Raw genomic sequence first — 21,635 nt, forward strand, 5'->3', positions numbered from 1 at the left:
AAGAGGTTTCTTGGCATATTTCTATCAGTCATGACCGAGGTTACAAGATTTGTTGCACTTTGGACAACGTGCATGAAAAAACTAAATACACTCAGATTTTCCATAACTTGATTTTTATTACATAATATTACACAATACTGGTTTCATGACAATAAGTTTTAAAACAACTTTTAAATGAGTGGACATCAGGTAATAACTGCAGGTCAAAGACAGAAGCCTACAGAAATAGAAACTCTCCAGCAAGAGAATAACAAGTAAAGATTCACTCCTTTTGCAAAATGCAGGATGAAAGTGAAAACAGTGTTAGTTTGTGCATTAATTAACATAGTTAATTAGAAACACAGTGAAGTGAAGCCAGTTATTATCACAGTTAGACAGAGGTCACATGGCAGGAGCGGGAGATTCATTCACATTCAGATTCAAATGACAAAAGTGCGTTTCATAGCAGAGATGAACTGATGTTTTAAATCAACCGGTCCAATTTTAAAACATTTTTATAAATTTTAATGCTGCATCACTGATTTAAAATCTCATTTCAACTGGTTCAAATGTTGCCTTATAAATTCTGCCCCATTTAAATCACGTTAACGATCTTTAAACATCTGAAAATTAATACTGAAGCCTTTCAGGAACCTGAACAGGTTTAATTTAAAGCTAGTTTACTTAGTACAAAAGCAACTGTTAAAAATCACAAATATAGAATAGAAACGAATTACAGATGACAGGTCAAACAAAAGCAGAGCGATACATGACTATAAACAAACAAGAACGATCATTGCAAACGATTTGACGTTAAAACTTCTGACATTGTAATGTGATATGCAACTATTTACAGGATAAGAAGCTCAACTACATCTGATTATATGCAGGCGTCCAGACTCTTTCAGTCACGTGATTAAAGATCAGAATGAAAAGGCCATGTCTTTCCTTAAAACAACAGTCTCAATGCACAGGCCTACAATAAGTTATTTTTAACATTCTAGACCATCATGTTATGGCTGAGAGTTTCTCCACACTAAAGGTTACTGAGTTTTCTCCATCTTCATTTGATAAAAAGGAAACACAGCGACCAAGAAATGGAAATGTTACATTTACTGCATGTTCCAAAATAAACATAACAAGGCCTCATTTATAAAACAAGCAAAATCAAGTTAATTTTACAGAGAGAGAAAAAAAAAATATTATATATATGTGCGCAAATATCTTATTTTTTTATAATTTAATAATATGATTTATATAAGAATGGTTTAACTAAATTCAAACATAAATTTTTGTAAATATAATTTTGCATAAATATTTTTTTTCAATGCAACAATGCTAAATTAATGCAAATTGATGCACTGAATTAAATTCATTCATTTACATAATTACTCATTTAATGACAATGATTTCTTACATTTTAATTCAGTGCATAAATGTACATAAAAATATGCAAACATTAAGTTATTTTAAATGAATGCTATTATTTATAAGAATCGTTTATCAAATGTATCAATTTATATAAATAGAATTGTATTTGTTTTTACTCAATTTATAATAATAATGCATACTGAATGTTTGTTATTAATTTAACACACAATGCATAAAACATCTGTAAAACAGTAAATTGATAGACTGAATTCCATTCAATAACTACATGATTAATCTAACGGTTTACATGATTTCTTAAATTATTATATTCAATTCAGTGCATCGATTTACATACATTTACAAATGTTGTCTGCATTGTGCATTCAATCCAATTTATGAACGTTTCATTTATTTCCAAGTGACAAAATTCAAATGCATTTACAAGTAATTTACACTAATTTGCTCTGCTTGAGTTTATGAATGAAGCCCAGTGATTGTACTTGCTTACTCTGGCCTGACAGCAAAAAAAACAAAAACACATTTTTGGAGAAAGACAAACAATTCCTGCTTTACGTGGTAAAGGCCATTAATCAGCTACATTTTTTTTACTGCATCTCACATTACATTTTGGATGACGAAGATAAGCTAGCGCTGTACCGCTTGTGTAGTTTCCGGCAACCAAACATCTGATAGAACATAACGATGGCGCTTTCCTCACAAAACACCACAACAAACACATGTAACGCCGTCCTCGACCAACTTTACACGTCTGATCAGTAAGGCAATGACCTACTTAGAAACAGTAAAGCTGATTTTTAACACACAGAAACACGGCTTTAAACCAAATCTAAGAGTGAACATCTGTTTCCATCTGAGGGGTTAAAGTGAATCTGAGCAGAGTTATGAGGTGGACTCTTCACCGAAAGGACACTTCTTACTGCCAAATACACAGAATATATCCAGCTATAGCACACGTGCAAGAAAGCATTAGTGACGTACACTTTTAGTGCGGGATATTTGAACCTGGGACGAGTGTGCAAATCAAATATTTTTAGTGTGACGTTTCATTTGTTGATCTGTATGAGCCGAAGCAGTTTAATATACAGATATATTTAGATTATGTATGCCCTATCCCATAATCCTCTATTCCAGACCTGCTAGTTGACGCAATCAACCCATCAAAAACCAGATACTAGGGTGAAACATGGTCATTACATCTAAAACTCCAGAGGTTACTTGTTTAGAAAGCTGCTGGGATGGATTTTAACACTATTTGTTTGACTATGACACAGAAGTATCAAACTCCTATAGAGAGTAACTGGACATACATACACATATGCTTGTTTTGCATTTGTATGTGTGTGTTTATATGTTCATGCATGTTTTTATGAGTGTGTCACTGTGTATTCAGAGAGAAATCTTGATCACTCAACGTACTTGTCTGTCTCTCCACGGCTCTCAATGACTTGCATGCCATTATTTTGCTCTGGATGTCGTGTTTTTTCTCAAAGTAGTCGACCAGCGATGTTTCTGTCAGGAATGATGCTAAAACCTGCTCGAATGTGATCGACCAATCGGCATCTGGCGCGCTGCCCCGCCTCCGATCCATCGCGTCTCCGCTCATGCAGCCAATCAGTACCGTGTCGTCGGCGATATCCTCGCACTGCAGCGAACCGGAGCTCACTACGGAGTAGGACGAAACAGACGTGTCGTCTTTGGCCTCTTCGTCGGAGCTGGCCGCTGTTGGAGGTGGCGTCTCTAGCTGCGCCTCTGCCAGGGCCTTGGAGACCAGGGACTGTCCTGATCCTCCCTCCCCAGAGGAGTCCTCCCTCTCCGGCTGCAGAGCGTCGACCGCTGAGGGCAGCTGGGCTTCGGTTTTCTTGCTGCCGTTGTTAGTGAATTTCTTGCCCACTTCTCCGATACGCAGCAGGAGACTCGCCACCGTGGCGATGCCGTGATACAGCTCCTGCTCCATGGGATCTTCACTGAACATGTTGTAGAGAGTCTTACACATCTCAATGAACTGCTCCTGTAATTATATGATTAAAAAATATGTTTTAGTCTTAATGCACGTGTTCAATAGTTCAAAAACACTGAAGTACTAGGTTGCAACTTAATAAATTAATGCTGATTTGATATGATTGTAAATATATTTTAGGCGGCCAACAAATTTCAATTTAATTTTTAAAGGTTATACGTCTGTGTGTGTGTATATGCATCTTAATATTTTTTAGATCTAACACTCAATACTTCATACAGTATATTTCATAAATAACTTTAGTTTATTAATTGTTAAAATGGTTTAAAATGGTTATTCCTTTAAAAAATCGGCGAAAGCCGATTAGTCACCAGAAGAGACGGACGGCAGCTCGCGTAAGTGTTTTGAATAACTTGGTCGCAGTTCTGTTGTTTAAATTATTTACTTGCTGCTAGGAAGGAATAGTTTCCTACCTATTTCTACTCTGCATTTTCGTTGGGGTTTTTATGTTTGATTGCACTTACTGGTAATTAGAATAATTTGCGCCTCAGCTGAGAACGAGCCTGTGTGATTGTGTAAAGTGTTCGTTTCGTCTTGAGCTATTAGCAGTCCTACCTTATTGGCTGGGCTGATCAGACTGTTAAAGTATTTAAACTGCTCGGTCGCTGCTCTAAGGTTGGGAAAGCCGATTAGTCACCAGAAGAGACGGACGGCAGCTCGCAGCGCTGAACGCGAAAGCGATCAGCCTCCTCGTGTGAAGACCAACGAGTGTAAAGACAGACGACTTTTTCCTGCGCGACTTTGACCGAGCAACGACACCGAGCACACACTTAAGTATCGTTTTTATCTTCCCTCACACTTTCCTATCCTCTATCCTTCGTTTCCAAACCATGCCGGTTCTCTCTCAACCTCGCTCTAAAAACACACGCAGAAGGTTACGTAACCCTGCTAACCTGCGCCCTATCTCTACATCTTCCACTGCACCTCTTTCTTTCTCTGTAGGTCTTTGGAATTGCCAGTCAGCTGTCAACAAAGCCGACTTCATTTCTGCTTTTTCCTTACATTCCACACTCAGCATCCTGGGCTTGACTGAGACCTGGATTCGTCCAGAAGACTCGGCAACCCCAGCTGCTCTCTCTCACAATTTCTCTTTCTCTCACACACCTAGGCAAGTTGGCCGGGGTGGAGGCACTGGTTTGCTCATTTCTAACAATTGGAAATACTCTACCCACTCTCCCCTAGGCAATCTCAACTCATTTGAATCTCATGCCGTTACTGTAGCAGCTCCTATAAGACTCCAGATTGTGGTAATCTACCGTCCCCCTGGCCAAATTCTACCAACCTTCCTAGATGAGCTGGACGGACTGCTGTCCTCTTTCATCTACCAACCTTCCTAGATGAGCTGGACGGACTGCTGTCCTCTTTCATGGAGGATGGCACTCCACTCTTAGTCTTCTGCGATTTCAACATTCACCTAGACAGGCCTTATGCTACAGACTTCCAGTCACTCCTAGCTTCATTTGATCTCAAACGCCTCACCACTACTAGCACGCACAAATCAGGCAACCAACTCGACTTAATTTACACACACAATTGTTCTACAGATAACATTCTGGTACAACCACAACATATCTCTGACCATTTCTTCATTACATTTACTTTACATTTTGCTACCCAGGTGCCACCATCTCCCTTACCGGTTACTTTCAGACGCAACCTACGCTCCCTTTCCCCCTCCCTTCTTTCCTCTGTAGCATCCTCCTCTCTTCCCTCGCCAACCCATTTCTCTTCTCTGGATGTGAATGCAGCTACTGACACTTTATGCTCTATCTTAACCTCTTGTCTAGACGACATCTGTCCTCTCTCCTTCAGGCCAGCATGGGCTGCCCCTTCTAACCCCTGGTTATCCGATGTTCTTCGTGAGAATCGGACCAAACTCAGAGTGGCAGAGAGAAAATGGCGCAAATCAAAAGATCCGTCGGACCTGAGTAGGTATCAGTCTTTGCTTTCATCTTTCTCTACTGAATTCCACACAGCCAAATCCTCACATTTCCACAACAAGATCAACAGTGCTCCAGACATGCGTAATCTTTTCAGAACATTTAATTCTCTCCTCTGTCCCCATCCTCCACCTCCCACCACTTTGATAACCGCTGACAACTTTGGCTCTTTTTTCACAGACAAAACTAGAACAATCAGTAACCAGTTCTCAACTCCACAGGACCTCCAATCAACCACATCCACTGCTCTAACTCCCATCTTCTTCTTCTGTCCCCTCACCGAGGCAGAAGTATCCAATCTTCTCCTCTCCAGCCATCCTACGACATGTCCTCTCGACCCAATCCCCTCACACCTTCTCCAAACAATCTCTCCCACACTCTTACCGGCACTCACACACATTATCAACACATCTCTCCTCACAGGCATCTTCCCCACAGCATTCAAGCAGGCTCGGGTAACCCCACTGATCAAAAAACCTACATTAAACACTTCTTTTAGAAAACTACAGACCTGTCTCTCTCCTTCCATTCGTAGGGAAAACATTCGAACGAGTTGTCTTCAACCAGCTCTCACGGTTTCTTTCACAGTACAACAAACTGGATGCTAAACAGTCAGGTTTCGGGAGTGGCCATTCAACAGAGACTGTGCTACTCTCAGTCACTGAAGCCCTGCGAATTGCAAAGGCCGATTCCAAATCATCAGTCCTCATTCTGCTGCTTTTGACACTGTCAATCATCAGATTCTCCTGTCTACCCTCTCATCACTGGGCATCACTGGGATTCCACTTCGCTGGTTTGAATCCTATCTCACCGGTAGATCTTTCAGGGTGGCCTGGGGAGGGGAGGTATCCAAACCACATCAACTGGTCACTGGAGTTCCTCAGGGATCGGTTCTTGGACCCCTCCTCTTCTCCACATACACTACTCTCACTGGGTCCCATCATACATGCACATGGCTTCTCCTATCACTGCTACGCCGATGACACACAGCTCTCTCTCTCTTTTCAACCAGATGACCCAACGGTACAACATTCTCGTTCACCATTCCTGGCTGGTGGAATAATCTTCCCACCCCTATCCGAAATGCCGGATCCCTGTCAATCTTCAAGCAACAACTGAAAACTCATCTCTTTCGGCAGTACTTGACTTCATCCTAAACTCATCCAGCACTTCCTCTGTCTGATTGCCTCTTCAAGATGAATCGCTTTTTGTATTCCCCAATTGTAAGTCGCTTTGGATAAAAGCGTCTGCCAAATGACTAAATGTAAATGTAAAATATAATATATAATTTATTTTTAGCATTTATAATGCGTTGATAATTAATCCTTAGTTTTAATCATATACAAATATATGTGTAATGGTTATCATATGTATCAGTATCATTAGGTCTCAGTAGATGAAGGTCTCTAAAAGAAAAAACTAAACTTTTTTCCATATTTACATTACAATTTTCCCATTTTAGCTTTGTAAGAGTCTGAAAGCACAAATTTTATGTCAATGGCTACATTTAAATGCAGCTGTTAATAATCATTAATATCAGAATGAAAAACCTTCATGTAAACATCTCAACGCGAATATAATTTTGACCCAATTAAAGGAGTTATATAGATCTTAAATTATCAGTTAAATAGGAAAATATTAGCCATATAAACCTCTGAATTTTGTTCGGCGTAGATGTAATGCATAGGTAAACAATTATTGAATTGGACTGCAATGTTAAAAATGTAAAATGTACTTTTATAATCCACAATTTGATTAGATTTATTAGAGTAATTATATTAGTTATATAATATAATATTACTAATAATATATCCAGTTTCTAATTTTTTATTATAGTAAACAAGAACAGGTTTGGACTTCGGGTCTCCTTTGGGTCTGGACTCATCAGGTCTGCATTAGAATTTCACCTTTCACTGAGATTTTCCAAAACCTTTTAGATCTAATGCACATCATCAGCTTACATTTTTGCACCTTTCTCTGCAATTCTTGAAACAGTCCAATTCATAAATCACTCTATGGCTCATGCCGAGTGTAAATCAAGCATGTAGTTAAGACAGGTTGAAAAATATATATATATAATAATCAGATATAATTGTTCACACTGAAATCTCTGCACAAAAACCAGATATGCAACTGGTTATTCGTCAGTGGAGATCTGATTTAGGCCACGCTGAGTTGCAATGTGAACATACAGTGGCTTAAATTTCTCTTCCAATAAATGAGAGCGAGATCAGTGAATACGGTCACCTGATTCATCCGAGGCAGATCTTTGATGCTCTCGTTCTTTGGCTCTTTTTCTTTGGCCCACATTCTCAGATAATACTTATAGTCCTTCGGCTTCTCCTCTGAAAAACACAAGACACTGCCATTAAAACAACAACCAGATTAAAACAGATTCCTTAATGGAGTCATCAATTGGCGAGTATTATCACCTTTTCTCTCATCTGTGTCTCCGGCCGCTGACACGTCTCCTGCCTCCTTCAGCTCTTCACCTGTTATGACATTAATGCTGCATTAATAAACACTAACATCAATGACATTTAGCCATTAACCATTTAAAAGTGTCCACCAGAAAGGTTTCATGACATCAAACCCATGGTTACAAATGAAAAGAGCACCACAAAAGGTAAGATAATATCATGTGAAAGAACTGATACTAACTGGGAAACACCAAAACCAGAGGTGGTTAGTGAAGGAAAAAAAAATAAATAAATAAACTCTCATCTGTTCTGACAGCATAATCTGATGCCCAAAAACACCAGGGAGACGGAAAACACACTCGACGTGACAGACAAACCTGAGGTCACTTCCTGTGCCAGGAAGTCCAGATGAGACAGGAAGGGAGGATCTGGAGTGATCAGATGAGAAAGACAGAAAGAACGAGAAAAAGAAAGAATAAGAGAATGAGAGAAAAAGTATTAGAGTTAAAAGAGAGAAAGGGGAGATAAGGAAGACAACAAATGAGGAAAATAAGAGTGCAGAAGTTTAATAATTATTTATCAGTCATTAAACCTGGACCAAACCATCCACAGGCACATGCAGGGAGATCAAAGTCAAAACATGTTTATTAAAAATAAAATATTCAGAAAACTAAAAGAAAGTATTAATAACAATTAATTTTTTTGGAATAAATTGAATATTCTCTCATATATTGCTAAAGAAATACAAGCTCAATACAAGTCAAGCTCTATCAGCAGTACAACGATAAATCAAATAATAATAAAAACTCTAGCCGTTTTGGCTTTTAAAGTCAGCATGAAACTTTGCCACTGTACTGTACATTTATTACATAATACTAAAAAAAATTGAATTGTTATCAAACAAGAACCAACTTAAAACCCTGTGAAAAAGTGCAAAAGTGAAAAAGACCTTGTTTACTCTCATTGTAAGTGTATTATTGTAACCATGTTCTGCCTGTTTTAAAAAAAGGCAAAATAACTTTCTGTGGAGCTTAACTTGTATTGAACCTGAAATATTTCTTTAATGTTGGCTTCAAATGTTGTTTAGGTGGTAAACGTGTCTCGTTCATGTACCCTGAGGCGTGTCATCGTCAGTGAAGAACTGCGTGGCCTCCAGCGCTGACTCTGCCTCCTCTGGACACAATGCTTCAGAATGAGAGACGAGAACAATGAAATGAACAAATATCTCTCATAAACACTCAAAATAACACACTCTCAAAAATAATCATCTCATTCTTATCCTTTCTACAAATCTTCACACACACAGAGTTCTAAAACAAGTGCTAGTTTCTCACTTCAATAAACCTCAAACACACACACACACACACACAGAAGAGTTTGCGGAGAGTAGCGATATGGTTTCCTCACACTGTGCTTGTGTTTATTGTTCACACACAGTTCCTAAATACAAATTAAAACACTAATAATGTTCCTCAAAAACCTACTTCTTTTTTCTCTTTCTGCTTACACTTTTACACTCTTTCCATGGCCTGGGGGCTGTTTCATAAAACAAGTTTACTAAAAAGTCTAATTTGGTAAAGTCTCTGTGACTATAAACATACCAGGAGGCAGGTGGAGTTTGTAGAGAAGTTTGAGTTTTTCCGTCATATCGCCATGATACATTCCACCTGAGAGTCAACACAAACCAAAAACTGCTGTGATGAGGAAGATGTCGAGAAGCTTAGAACAGATACACAAGTTGTTTCTTTGATTTACTGTAAGTTGTTACACAATACATGCAGACTAACTTATTTTATCCCTCAATAATTTGACCTATTTTTATAAATATATTTCTAGTATATTATTTATATTATATCTTATATTAAAAAAAATTGTATAAGAACTAAAACTGCAAAAATCAATTTTTCAATGTTTGTAACTATATGAACAAAATGCCATTTCATAAGTTTCATTCAAATGCACCGATATTGCAATATATGCATAGTAGGGGTGTAACGATTCATCGATATGGATCAATACATCGCTACGATGTCCGACGATACGATGCATCGATGCCACGGGTAAAATATCGCTATCTGTAGTATAAATAGGCACCTTTATTTTGGCACCGTCCACATTTTCACACAATGAAAATTTACCGCTAACGTGTGCATTCTCGTTCAAACTCACGTATCAGGACTCGATATAAGGACTGCCCAAAGGCACAAGGCGAGCATAAAAGACGCTCTATTTTTTGTTGTTGTTGTTATTGTGAATGTCCCAATTGAGGTACAGGATGTAATAAATTCAAATAAAATGTTCATGTTATATATTTTGGTTGCATTTGTGAGTTAAAATAGCATTTAAATAGGTATATAATATCATTAAATTGCATTTAAATAGGTACATAGTATCATAATATCGATATATATCGATCAATATACTCCTGTATCGAATCGTAATTGTATCGTATAATTTTTTGAGGTATCGGCAAAAATTGTATAGCTGGGTATGAGAATAGATATCGAATTGTATCTTGACGAACCATCCGATTTACTCCTCTAATGCATAGTAATAAACAGCGATATTTACATTTACCAAAACATAATATACTACCGTTCAAAAGTTTGTGATCAGTCAACTTTTTTTTTTTTTGAGAAATTAATACTTTTCTGCAATAAATTTATGCATTACAGTGACCGTAAGGACATGGCGATAATGTTACAAAACTATCTGTTGGTTGTTCTAATTGAACTAAAAGCTGTTGTTTTGAATCTTCTATTCATTAAATCCTGAAAAAAGCACAGAAATATTAAACAACGCAACAGTTTTCAACAATGATAATAAAAAAATGTTTCTTGAGCAGCAAATCATCATATTAGAATGATTTCTGAAGGATAATGTGACACTGAAGACTGGAGTAATGATGCTGAAAATTCACTGGAATAAAGTAAATTTTAACAGAAAATTATTATTTTAAATTATAACAATATTTCACAATATTACTGTATTTTTGATCAAATAAATGTAGCCTTGGCGAGAAATAAGAGACTTTTCAAAAACATTAATAAAAAATCGACTACTGGATACGTAGTCTCATAAACACAGTATAACCAATGTCATATTTAGCTACCTATGCCCTTCAGCAAGTAGGAAATATACAGAAATTGAATAAAGTTATCAAACACTAAATTCTAAATTAAATACAGATGAGTCCTTAAAGCTATAAAGTTATTGATTTCCTTTTTTCTTTTTTCTTTGATGAACAGACATCACAGCAGCTGGGTTAATAGGTTATTTTGGCTGCTTTTTCTTTAAGAGCTGCCGAGGCGGATCTGACACGCATCGTGTTTTCTCTCAACTCACTTTACATTTTCTGACCCACTTCAGGTCTTAAAGTCTCTATTAATGATCTGACGAGTGTGTTAGATGAGTGAGAAAGTGCAGGACAGTTTTGAAAACCATTTCAGAGACATGTTCTTAAATGTGACTCGCAATTTGGAGTCACGCAAGCAGTTTTAAGGCAGTTTTAATCACCTTCATGACTTAACTGACCACGACATTGCATGCACATCGTTTCTTTCGCGCTTTGATATTAAATGATAAAGGCTACAGCGTGCGGCAGCGCCTTTGTTCAGTACAGTACAGTTTCCGCGCTCCTTTGACTCACACCTGACGCTGAAGTGAAGTTGAAGCACGCGTCTGAAACATCTCCTATTTGAAATGCTCGTAAAGACGATCTGTGACTAAATTAGCAAGAAAAAAAGAGACAGAGGCAGCAGTTGTGAGTGGGGTGGCCAACACTAGCCCCGCCCCTGTGTTAACGCCGTTAAATATTTTTAACGCGTTAAACTGAAAAAATTAATCACCTGCGTTAACGCGCTAATTTTGACAGCACTAGTATATGGTCCTCCTTCCGCACATTTGTAAACACTGACTTGGTACTTCCGCCTAAGTCAACCGTGACCTTTTCACCGTCATTGCGTATTACGTGACGTCACGAACGCGCATCACAGAACAGAGCAAGGCGAGCATTTGTGCTTATAAAACTTAAACTTTTTTATTTATTTTTGAAATGACCGATCGTTTCGCTAGATAAGACCCTTATTCATCGTCTGGTATCGTTTAAAGCCCTTTGAAGCTGCACTGAAACTGTCATTTGGACCTTGAACCGTTTGGGTCCCATTGAAGTTCATTATATGGAGAAATGTTTTCATCAAAAACCTTAATTTCTTTTCGACTGAAGAAAGAAAGACATGGACATCTTGGATGACATGGGAGTGAGTAAATTATCAGCAAAAGTTTTTTTAAAAGTGAACTAATCCTTTAATGATTATTTACAAATCAGCCAAATTTTTTTGAATCTCTCTGACAGGTGTTTGTTTTTAATTCTGTCTTCTTTTGTGTGTGACATCATAACTTCAACCACACAGAACGTTTTCAGTATATATTGAGTGCAAAAAAAAATATATTTTTTCCCTGATGACGCGTTTCAAAATTCTTTGGAGACGCTTTTGAGGTCTCAGATTGTTGAGCTTTTATCTGAAGCAGTAACAGCTTTCACATGAATCAAACTTTGACTCTATCAATCTACAAGTTGTGGTGTAAACGCATCCACTCACTGAGTCCGGTGACAAACTCTTTGAAGTTGATGAGAGAGTCTTTGTTTTGGTCGAGCAGGCGGAAGAGTCGGCTGGAGAGCGTGTTGGTGTGAAGGCCACAGATCCAGGGCGCCAGAGCAGAGAAGAGCTGAATGAACTGGCCGTAGTCGATGCGGTACTGCTCCAGATATGGCAGACTCGGGTCATGCCGCTCCGTTGCGGTGCTGCTCGCACCCCAGTAACAACTCATGATGTGCTTCGCCTGGGACAGACACACATATACACTAACATTCACACAATTACACATACAATAACTAGAACTGGAGAACATGACAGTAGGTACTGCAGACATACTGTATACCACAAATGCATGCAACTACAGAATCATTCAATTAAGTCTGCACCAAATGAGAAGCACCTTTCTGTAAATTTAAAATAATTTCTCGTTTAATTCTAATGTCTTAATCTAAATTTAACCACTGGTTCATTAAAAAACAAGCATTATAACATGTTGATTTAATATATAGCCAATTTTAGTTAAATTTCCATCTTGAATATACCAAGATCTAAAATAACCCGTAATGTGATGGATTTCGGCAGCCCAACTATAATGTACATAAATACACAGACAGCAAGTAGTTTCTGGAAGTACGCAGATCAGATAAAATACATTTACAAACAAAAAAAATTAAAATAAACAAATAAATAAATGTGAGCCTTTCCTAATAATGTACAAGTTTCAGGATGAATGCGGCTAAAGTTAAGAGTCTCTCAGAGAACTGCTCATCACCCCACAGAAGAAAGGGGCAGGGTGAGCAGAGCTCATTAGCATTAAAAGGGACCTGCAACTGTTTTTGACAGGGTAAAAAGGGTTCCCTATCGAAAGGGAACCCCCGTTGCGTCGTCATTTTTTATTGACGACTGCTAATGGGGGAAACTCCTGTTTACTCTGTTACTGAAGCCAGATTGGTTAACGTTTGTGTACTGCACAAACCAATGGCGCTTGAGCCCGCCAAAGGGGGGTGGGGTACTTGCTATACAAGTCGGCCCAGAGCGCCATTTCATCAGAATCTTCTCCTTCAGCGACGAGACCATCTCTTCGTTGACTACAAGAAGCCGAAGAAAAAAGCTAGGAAGCTTACCTGCTCTACGCTGCTCTTCTCCGCTCCCGCCGTCGAATCCTGCCATCGGCAGTGGACGATTTCTCCTGCGGCCATCCGCATTCCAAGCGCATTGTTACAAATGCCACTTCGCGAGTGTAGCTCGGACAGGCACGGCGAGTGCGTCGCATGTCTGGGCGTCGCCCACGCAGAGGCTGCACTCGCAGGGGCTTCGTGTCCTCACTGCGTAGACATGAACCTTGCTCGCGGAAGTTCTCTCTCGGGCACGAACGGTGCTGCGTTGGCCCAGTGCCCGTGCACTCCGATCTCCCCCCTACCACCTCACACCGCCGGTGTGCTTCACACGGAAGGAGCAGCGCCCCTCATTGGTTGCGAGTGGCTTGGTTTCCTTCAGCGCATCTGAGGAGGAGATAGCCGTGGACGAAACCGTGTCTTTGACGGCATCTGACGCTGACGAGTGGGCGTGTTCTGGCGAAGAGCCCGAAGCTCCCCCTCCATCTCAGTCCAGCGTGGACTCGGCCTCCTCGACGAGTGGTTCCTCAAGGATCGCCATCAGCCTTCCCGTTGACAGCGACCAGCTCCGTTCAAGGGTTCAAGGGTCTACTTTTATTTGTGTATAGTCATCGGACAGTGAGCAGGGACCTAACTCGGTATGCCCAGTCCGGGCATCGGAGTGTACTTTGAGCATTCTAAGTCATTTAGACAGTCCGAACAGCCCTTTGTGAGCTTTGGAGGCCGCTCTAAGGGGCTGCCGGTCACAAAGCAAAGGTTATTCCATTGGATAGTAGAGGCTCTAGCCCTGGCCTATACCTCAGCGGGCTTACAGTGCCCTATAGGTGTGAAGGCCCACTCCACGAGAGGAATGGCCTCCTCCTGGGCGTGGTCCAACGGAATCTCTATTGGGGAGATTTGTGCGGCCGCCGGATGGTCGTCGCCGTCGACCTTTAGCAGATTCTACAATTTGGATGTCCCTGCCCTGCAGGAACGGATGCTATCTGATTAGTGCTACTTTTCTCCCTTTGGGCGGACAGGGCTTATGACAAGCAGACCCAAGATACTTCTCGGGTCTCTTTATAGCTTGGACTCACGAGGCCCACTCGGAGCGTGCCTGAGCTGAGCTTGCGGAGCAGGCTTAGTTCTGCTTCTGCTTATAGCACGGCGCAACTGGAATCGCTCCCCATTAGCAGTCGTCAATAAAAAAAATGACGACGCAACGGGAGTTCCCTTTCGATAGTTACTCATGTAACCTCGGTTCCCTGAGATAAGGGAACGAGCGTTGCGTAACTGGCCGTGCTATAGCTGCACGCAAACTGATGGTTGTCGCTTCAGTCGTTGATTCTGATGAAATGGCGCTCTGGGCCGACTTATACAGCAAGTCACCACCCCCTTTGGCGGGCTCAAGCGCCATTGGTTTGTGCAGTACACAAACGTTAACCAATCTGGCTTCAGTAACAGAGTAAACAGGAGTTTCCCCATTAGCAGTCGTCAATAAAAAAGATGACGACAACGCTTGTTCCCTTATCTTAGAAAACCGAGGTTACACGCGTAACCGGAGCGTTTTGTTTTACACTACTGTTGAGAAATTTTAACCAAAGTATGTTATAGACTTTTCATTAAGACCCTAAAGAATTATATCAACTTGTGGGAAAAAAAGAGAAAAAAAGCTTTAGATGTTCACAGCTTTAGGTGAATACAGATCAGAAAAAAAACAAACCACATATACAAACAAAATAAGTAAAAAAATGTATTAAATAGACAAACAATAAATAATGTAATAATGACGGTACATTATTTAAAAAATATTACTACTATTAAATATTAATAATTAATAAATGAAAAATGTACCATGACCGATTTTGGTGGTACCTACTATAACGTACACAAATATACTGACAGCTAGTGGTTTCTTTAGTTTAAAATGAGCATTAAGGTGTTTGGAAAAACACAGATCAGATAAAACATATTTAAACAAAATAAATAAAATAATAAATAACCATAAAAACAAACAATTTAATTAAAACAATGTTATTACTACTATTTTATTAAAATAAATTAACTAAATAAAAATTATAATTAAATGCTGAGTTTACGCATTTATCTTACCTTAAAAAGAACATACAGTTCTTCCAACTCCTCAATAGTGAAGGCAGACTCTGTCATGATCGCTCTCACCTGAATATCGCACAATACAGCATAAATTATCACATGTGGAGATTTAATATTGTGAAATAGGCTAAGACTTTTTGATCACACTTACCACACTCCTCTTGGCTGTGTCTTCTAGTGACTGTATGACCTTTAACCTTTGTTTGAACCTCATCTGCTCGATGACGTCGGCACGCAGGCTACCAAACTTCTACAATTAGATGAAAACAATGTATGCAGTTAATAAGGATCATATTGGCATTGGTGCTCGTCTAGGTCACTCTTGCTCCACCCCCTCACCTCATAGGACGCTTTAATGAGCTCAAAAACGTCAATCTCAGGTGGTGGGTTGTTGCCACTAGTCAACAAGGCATGAAGGTGGGGAATGGGTGGAGAAACGGTCTGCTTATTTACAACATTATCCAAATATCTGCAGGACCGAGAAAGAACACAAACCTTGTTTAGTGCATCTTCACAAAGCTCAGACAGTAGAAAAGGGATAATAAACCTTAACCCTGTGAAGCCTAAAGTTAGCTTTTTTTCAAATAACACCTCTGATCCGTCAGGCTTTTATGGCTCATATAGTATGATATAGTGAGAATATGAAGAAAAAGAAATAGCTCAATCTTATTCATAGGCCCAAAATGAGCAAAAAAATAAATAAATTGGTGCATATGCTAATATTTATATGGAAAAAAAGTTATGACATTCTGATGATTGTAATGTAAATCAATTATTATAACAGTATAGCAGATGCTTGCATAAAATTATAAAAAATATCAGTTGTCATTCTATAACACCAATAATGTGTCTTAGTAAGATATTGAAATGCTTAGTTTGATGATCAAAACATAATGCAATGCAACACAATGACTGAAAGATGAACAAATAAACGTTCCTCAAAACCCTGGTGATCATATTTGATACTCATGATTTAAAAAAATATATATCTAGATAATCAAGTAAACTGAAGCTGTTTCAGTCTAGTAAGTGTTGAAATAATACTAACAATATCCAAGTTATTCTTATGTTTACTTTATAAAAATCAGTACAGCTTTCACAGCAAAAAGACATGAAGCACGAGCTGAAGGTGGAAGTTTGTATTACTATATTATACTAAAAGGCCTTCTGCTTGCTAAAAAAAAGTCTAAACTACTAATCAGATGACAGAAGGCATGTAGTACATTAAGTACGACATCAAAGTTATCATCATTCAGAGACTTTATTTGTGAATCAAATGTCATACAGTTTCAAACATTAAGTATCATACATACAAATATCTTACAGACTTTAGGGTTAAAACTGAATTTATAAGAAGAAAAAAACTCAATTGCTTTATGCCAATGTGAATGTCTAAAAATTGTTAAATTAGCATTGCCTTCATATTGTATTCACTCTACAGTCATCTTGTAAACTATGAACTATATGATGGTGTATTAGCCACACTCACCTGCCCAGAATAGTCATGGCTTCTCCCTCATCTGAACAGGACAGCAGTTGATCCATGTTTGCATGTAGCACAGCTAATGCCACCTGGAGAAGAGTGACAGACACCTGTTAGTCATATTTATACCATATGTCATAGACACTGACCTGGTGCTTTTGTTCTTTGGGAAATGTTCCTTAAAATAAATACACATACATATAAAAACACACATATATGAGGGCTGTTAAGAGATTACATTTTCTAATCTAATTAATTAAATTGTGTGCCGATTAATCAGTCAAATAAATCGAAAATTAATCGCACATCAATGTGGGCTGAGAAATTACATCCCAAAAGATAATTTAAAATTATTATTGCAATGAAAAAATTAGCTTTAGAAGGAAATATTTTAATTCAACATAGAATTTATTACACACAACATTTTAAGGCTACAAATTGGCCAATTTTTCAAAAGCTGAATCTGAAGTGACATTTAGATACATTTACAGTGACTGTTCAGAGGTGGCATGAATGCATTTACACTGCAATTTGAATTACATTAATAATCCTATGAGATTTAAATAGGCATTAATGGTAAATGAATATTGAAATGGGATTTTTTCTTTTTTTTTATGAAATTATGTTCTAAATATGAAACTAAAACTGCCAGTAGGTGGTGGGAAGTCACTGTCTTAATGAGCGATTCATTCGGAAATAAATTGATAAAGTGACTGTCTTTATGAATGAATCACTGACTCACTTGATATGTTCAAAACCATATCAAAACACTGCTGTGTCACTCAGAGATGCAAAACTGCTCTGCTATGGATTTATCTGGAGCTATTTTAATTTGAAATTGAGTAAAAACAGACAATATTGTGCCTAAAATGAACCTCGTTTATTGAACTGTTGTACAAAAACAATAATCACATTTGCAACCATGTAGATATTTGGGAAAACAGCATTCTTGCGGCTTGTGTGATATTGCTAAACTATGTCACAAGACAAAAACCCACACAGGGGCATTTTTGATTTCATATCTACACAAGCTTCAGTCTGGATCCAACCCTTACGAAGATCTGAGATGACCGAACACCTGAGAAGAGATGATGCCAATCCCCCAGAAGACCTCAGATGATGCTAACCCTGGAACAACATATAAAACTACCAAATTTTGCTTAATCGCAATGTTTAATCGTAACATTGCAGTTAATAGTGTTCACCATCTGTTTGATTACGTGTCATTTGTAACTAACTGCATGATATTTACTGTACATTTCTGCCATAGTCACCACTAATAACCTACTCCTAAATAAAATGTAGAAACTTAATTTTCTGTAAAGCTGCTTTGCAACGATTTGTATCATGAAAAGCACTATACAAATAAACTTGAATTGAATATCTTGAATTTTAGGCTCATATATTTCCCATATTGCTTTATTTGATTTATACTGTTTTTTAAATAAAAATTGTATGCAATCAAAGTTATGGTAGTTTTACGCCATAGTATCATAAATGATATCGCATAGCGATAATTTTTTCATCATATCGAAGTTATAAATTGCAGTAAAAGTGCCACCACAAATAGAATGCAAGTCTGTGAGAAACGCTGCCTGCATTCTATAGATTACATCACACAGTCTGTCATTCTACATCACGGTCATCAGAAACTGCATGCAATGTGCAATGGCATACAGGTCTGGGTCATTATTTTTCCATAAGTAATCACACCTAATTAACATTTGCTGTTTGCATGCTGTGAAGATTTTGTAGGCAAAATTGTCCAAGACTTGCATGTATGCAAAACCCTCAGAAACTTCACCAGTATGTGATGCAGCATCTGATAATCCTCACCTGGAAAATGACTTTAATGCCCTCGTAGAAGAAGCAGTCGACCAGCAGCACCGCGCTGTCGAAAGGCATGACGGACAGGAAGAGTGTGAGAAACCAGGACAGAGAGATGGTGGAGATGACGCCCAAATCCTGCATGTGCTCGTACAACAGCGGCAAACACTCGTGTGTCAGCTCCTCAAACACACCCTGATCCACCAGTGCTCCTGACACAAATCAGAAAATACCGGTGATCAGAAAGTCACATCTGACTGGTTACGACTTTCATTGTGTGCTTATGTTTGTGTGACTGACCTACAACTCTAGTGTTGTAATAGTCGGGCAGCATCCGTTCACACAGCGCCACAAGCAGCCAGAAGGCCTCCTCTTCAGTACAATACAACAACAACACGGACGTAACAATGTTCATCGCCTGGAGAGAGAGAGATAGAACAATGTTAAACAGCAGCTCATGACCTGAACCCCATAGAGAATCTATGGGTTATTGTCAAGAGGAAGATGAGAGACACTGGAGAGACACCCAACAATGCAGATGACCTGAAGGCATCAAAGCAATCTGGGCTTCCATACCACCTGAGCAGTGCCACAGGCTGATTGCCTCCATGCCACGCCATATTGATGCAGTTATTCATACAAAAGGAGGCCCAACCATGTATTGAGTGCATAGAAATGAACATACTTTTCAGAAGCCTGACATTTCTGTTTAAAATATCCTTTTTTTATTGATCTTATGTAATATTCTAATTTTCTGACACACTGAATTTTGGGATTTCATTATCTGTAAGCCATAATCATCAAAATTTCAAGAAATAAAGGCTTGAAATATTTCACTCTATGTGTAATGAATCTATATAATATATGGGTTTCACTTTCTGAAATGAGTAACAAAAAGTATTCTCATTTTTTTTTAGATGTACCTGTGTGTGTGTGTGTGTGTGTGTGTGTGTGTGTGTGTGTGTATGTATGTATGTATGTATGTATGTATGCATGTGTGTGTATATATACATCATTCAATTATCCTTACTGTATTTTTATTATTTGGGTCATGCTGTTGTTTTTTTCTTAGCTTCTTCTGTCATTAAGACAAGCTTTTAGGCCTAAGCAATTATCATTGTGATTCTTCTGATTTTATGTTATGATCTCAAAACTAATGTCATCTAAAAACATTTCACATATTTTACAACATGTCCAGACCAAGAATGACACAAAACAACCCATAAATCAAGCATGACAATACATTTTGTTGTTCACATGGTTTGTTTCTTGGTCACACTAGGTAGTTCGGCCACAATAAAATCTTATTTGTCCAAACAGTCACAATAACTCCACACAGAGCTGCAAAAAGTAATCCAATGGTATTCATAGAGAGTGTAGGTTAAGTTTCGATATACTTTTTGGGCTGACTGTAGCTGTATACTCAACATCAGACTGGGGTGTGTGTACCTGGCAGTATCCGATGCTGGGGTTTCTGTAAGCGTAGGCAGTCAGGACGCGTCTCAGGGCAGCAATGCCCATCTCGTTCTGGAAGGCGTGATGTTCGGGCATGGAGCGGTGCAGGTCTCTCTCGATCTCCTCTGTCGCTAGAGTACATTTACCCATCGCCTGCTCAACCAAACTGGCATAGTAACCCGGGTGTGTGGCCATCTCATTCTGAGCACCTGGAGCACAGGGAAAATAACAGGTTTTAATAGTCATAATGTGATTGTAATGAGGAGCAGAGCAGCTCTATAACAACAGCTGACAGTCTGTTTTTCTCTGACAGCGTGTGAGATCTCACACTGATGTGTAAACATGATGGTCACACACACAGGCAGCAGCAGTCAACACACACACACACGTGGATAAGCATGCTAATACTCATGTTAACTGCGCACAGTACACAAATTTTCATTAATGCACTGCATACCCAAATGATGTACTACGTTTTCCAAAATGTGCAGGACATAAACAGTGCATACAAAGCAGAATACTGTATCCCATAATGCAACATGTTCGACTTGACCTGACAATGTTTTTTTTAATGGTGACCAGTAGGGCTGCCCCATAATAGTCGACTAATCGTTAGTTGACCAGAAGAGGCTTGGTCGACCAAAATTGTATTAGCCGCTTATTAATTGTATTAAAATATTTATTCCACAGGCGAAGTCACGCTGTCCACGATGGACAGATCGTTAACAGCTGGTCTATGTGGTAATGGGTAATGCAGGACACCCAAACTGACATGTACCTCAAATGTGGCTTATCATCTGAAATATGTAAGTATCAGCAACTTTACACGGCCGCTCAATCTAATGTTAACCTAGAGAAATGTGCGCTATTAAAGTATGTGTGAGGAGTGTGGAAACTGAACAGTAGCTCACTGCAGACAGATGGAGGCGCCGGTGCACTCAATTAAGGTCATTGCACACGGAGTCCGAAATCTTCGCATGTATTTTTCCGTATTCCTCATCCTTTCCTATCAAAATGCATGCTATGGATGCGAAAATGCAAAAAAAAAAAAAAAAAAAAAAAATCGAACCTGATCCGAATTTTATATGACGGACGAAACTTTCGGAGGCAGCGTGTAAACGTGATTTACACAACGTGAGGTCCTATTTACTTTTTAACGTGCGAAAATTTCGGACTCAGTGTGCAATGACCTTTACTCTTAAAATATTCCCTCACTTTTGGTTATACAGATAAGAGTTATACATCTTTCAAATCTGTAAGGACTCAACGTTTATTTGTGCGCACTCACAATAACAACAAAATGCGCTTTTGTAAA

At 38.7% G+C, this 21,635-nt stretch overlaps 1 protein-coding gene across 1 annotated transcript in view; it reads right to left on the reverse strand.

Moving 5' to 3' along the window:
- Positions 1–106: 106 nt before the first annotated feature.
- Positions 107–21,635, reverse strand: part of LOC306883683 (TBC1 domain family member 9B-like) — a 30,438-nt gene continuing 8,909 nt past the window's right edge. Inside the window, exons 10-22 of the mRNA XM_079439080.1 lie at positions 20,315–20,529; positions 19,166–19,283; positions 18,875–19,077; positions 17,045–17,127; positions 15,895–16,024; positions 15,707–15,805; positions 15,553–15,621; positions 12,350–12,590; positions 9,350–9,415; positions 8,862–8,933; positions 7,761–7,820; positions 7,576–7,673; positions 107–3,379 (exon numbers count right to left, since the gene is read on the reverse strand). Of these exons, the coding sequence (XP_079295206.1) occupies positions 2,747–3,379; positions 7,576–7,673; positions 7,761–7,820; positions 8,862–8,933; positions 9,350–9,415; positions 12,350–12,590; positions 15,553–15,621; positions 15,707–15,805; positions 15,895–16,024; positions 17,045–17,127; positions 18,875–19,077; positions 19,166–19,283; positions 20,315–20,529 (2,087 nt within the window). The 3' untranslated portion in view covers positions 107–2,746. The remainder of the gene's footprint in view (positions 3,380–7,575; positions 7,674–7,760; positions 7,821–8,861; positions 8,934–9,349; positions 9,416–12,349; positions 12,591–15,552; positions 15,622–15,706; positions 15,806–15,894; positions 16,025–17,044; positions 17,128–18,874; positions 19,078–19,165; positions 19,284–20,314; positions 20,530–21,635) is intronic.

The sequence above is a fragment of the Barbus barbus genome (assembly GCF_936440315.1).
Source record: "Barbus barbus genome assembly, chromosome: 17".
NCBI classification, from domain to species: domain Eukaryota; kingdom Metazoa; phylum Chordata; class Actinopteri; order Cypriniformes; family Cyprinidae; genus Barbus; species Barbus barbus.